Raw genomic sequence first — 3,031 nt, forward strand, 5'->3', positions numbered from 1 at the left:
AAAATAAAAATACTCATACAATTGTATTAAATTCACACAGAACCTGTACATGTGAGAGAGTAATATTTCTTACTCTCAGTAACACTTCTATTTATTTTTCTATGGTATATAATAAGAAAAATAAAGCTTTTTCTTGAAAAAAGCTTTTTATTATAAGTTTATTTGTAATCTAAATGTTAAACTGAAATATTATGTTTGTTGCTTGCCAACTGTTAAGTTGAATGTTAAATTTTATCATTTCAACATCCTCGATAGTATAGTGGTCAGTATCCCCGCCTGTCACGCGGGAGACCGGGGTTCAATTCCCCGTCGGGGAGATGTACAAACATTTTTTTTAAATTATTTTCTTAATTAAATCAATTTTTTAAATTAGTTAGTTAATTTTATATAAAAATGCAATACTTTTTTCAAAATTCCTCGATAGTATAGTGTTCAGTATTAGCCGCCTTGTATTGATGAATTTTCTATAATTTTTATTAACATTTTTAACTTTTTATAATAAAAATATGTTTCATCACTTCGTCATCAATAACAATTTATGTTTAATTGCCAAGATCTATAGCACGTGCTACACATTTTGGGTAAATTCCATTAAAGCATTTGATTTTGAAAATCAACAAATGAATCTTCTATTTATAGAATTATTATAAATGTATTTTTGAAATTAAAAAAACTTAAATTATTTTATCCATCGAAATTTAACAAAACACTTTTCTATCTGAAAACTGTCTTAAGAAGACACTTTTCTATATGAAAACTGTCTTAAGAATACAGTTTTTTATACGAAAACTGTCTTAAGAAGACACTTTTCTATACGAAAACTGTCTTAAGAAGACGCTTTTCTATACGAAAACTGTCTTAAGAAGACGCTTTTCTATACGAAAACTGTCTTAAGAAGACACTTTTCTATACAAAAACTGTCTTAGAAAGACACTTTTCTTAACGAAAACTGTCTTAAGAAGACACTTTTCTATACGAAAACTGTCTTAAGAAGACACTTTTCTATACGAAAACTGTCTTAAGAAGACACTTTTCTTAATGAAAACTGTCTTAAGAAGACACTTTTCTTAATGAAAACTGTCTTAAAAAGACACTTTTCTTAACGAAAACTGTCTTAAGAGGAAACTTTTCTATACGAAAACTGTCTTAAGAAGACACTTTTCTTAACGAAAACTGTCTTAAGAAGACACTTTTCTTTACGAAAACTGTCTTAAGGCGGCACTTTTCTTAACGAAAACTGTCTTAAGAAGACACTTTTCTTAACGAAAACTGTCTTAAAAAGACACTTTTCTATACGAAAACTGTCTTAAGAAGACACTTTTCTACACGAAAACTGTCGTAAGAAGACACTTTTCTTAACGAAAACTGTCTTAAGAAGACACTTTTCTATACGAAAATTGTCTTAAGAAGACATTTTTCTATACGAAAACTGTCTTAAGAAGACACTTTTCTAAACGAAAACGGTCTTAAGAAGACACTTTTCTATACGAAAACTGTCTTAAGAAGACATTTTTCTATACGAAAACTGTCTTAAGAAGACACTTTTCTATACGAAAACTGTCTTAAGAAGACACATTTCTATACAAAAATTATCTTCTGATCGATACTTTTCTATATGTGAAGGATCTGTGTTTTATATACATTTCATATAAGTATGATTAGTATATAAAAATACAATTAAATTGTTACATTATTTAAAAAATTTAATTTACTAACTAAAACAAAACAAGTACCAGATTTCACATGTTTTCACAATTTATATTTGCTAAATCATTTAACGTAAAATAAAAAAAAAAAAAATTATCAAGTCTAACAACGTACTAACAAATGCAAAATAAATAGCTGAGTCATAAATGTACTCGAAATATTTATTTCAATAGATAAATTGTGTTTTATTTTAAACATATTAAAATAAAAAAACTAAAATAACCACTTACGGCCATGTTCCCGATCGACGTCTTCTAGTACTCGAAGAGAAATAATTTAAATCCTCATCATCATCTAAACTGGACGAAGAATCACCACGATTTAATAGAAATTTCTGTTTATTTATAAAATTTAAATGTTTTATTTTATTTGTTAAATTATCCATGACGCAATTGCCATTTAAATCTTTTAGTTTTGAAGCCTTTGTGGACTCTGTGCTGCCATTAGAATGATGATGATGATGCGAACTTTGCTGTTGAGGATTATAACTGTTTGAGGCATTACGTTGCAAACACATGCGAGTCATTGTGCTAAAACCATCGTAGGTGTGGTGATGTTGCAAATGATGATGATGATGTTGCGGTTGTTGAAAGGATAATTTATAATTTAAACGTTCTTCTAGGCGGGTTTTATGTAAAGTGGCCAAATCAATATCTGATACACAAGCCATTTTATTTTGTTTAGTTTAGTTAATTTTTTTAAATATACTATTTGCTGTTAGTTTTCTATATTGCTATTTTATAGTATTTATATATTTAAATAACAGCTGATCTATTGTTAAATCAATATAATCAATTTTTTTATTATTTGTTTGTATTGGTTTTATTGGCATTAAAAAAATATATTAATGATCTTTAGTCGTTATTTGTTAATAGGGTTACAAAGGTTCATTATAATTATCATGTCTGGTTAAATCTATTTTATTTAGATTTAATACGCCACAAATTTTAAAACACAATAACTATAACATTCAAAGTTTTAAATAAAAAATGCAATAGTTTGAATTATTTATAATTTTTAAAACTAAACATAATTTCAAGACAGGTTTGGTAAAGAAAAGTGTCTTTTTGGGGAAAACAGTTTTCGTGATGAAAAGTGTCTTCTTCAAGAAGACAGTTTTCGTATAAAAAAGTGACTTCTTCAGGAAGACAGTTTTCTTATAGAAAAGTGTATTCTTCAGGAAGACAGTTTTCGTATAGAAAAGTGTCTTCTTGGTGAAGACAGTTTTCGTATAGAAAAGTGTCTTCTTCAGGAAGACAGTTTTCGTATAGAAAAGTGTCTTCTTCAGGAAGACAGTTTTCGTATAGAAAAGTGTCTTCTTCAG

General features: G+C 27.6%; 1 protein-coding gene across 3 annotated transcripts in view; it reads right to left on the reverse strand.

The window, feature by feature from the left end:
* The window catches only part of LOC111677383 (NAD kinase), a 26,043-nt gene that overhangs the window by 9,449 nt on the left and 13,563 nt on the right, over positions 1-3,031 (reverse strand). The window contains exon 1 of one of the 3 annotated variants that reach the window (XM_023438486.2): positions 1,938-2,392. The exons of the other annotated variants lie outside the window; for them this stretch is intronic. Within the exon in view, the coding sequence (XP_023294254.1) occupies positions 1,938-2,377 (440 nt within the window). The 5' untranslated portion in view covers positions 2,378-2,392. Of the gene's footprint in view, positions 1-1,937; positions 2,393-3,031 lie in introns of those variants that run through there. 3 annotated transcript variants of the gene reach the window in all.

The sequence above is a fragment of the Lucilia cuprina genome, chromosome 6 (assembly GCF_022045245.1).
Source record: "Lucilia cuprina isolate Lc7/37 chromosome 6, ASM2204524v1, whole genome shotgun sequence".
NCBI classification, from domain to species: domain Eukaryota; kingdom Metazoa; phylum Arthropoda; class Insecta; order Diptera; family Calliphoridae; genus Lucilia; species Lucilia cuprina.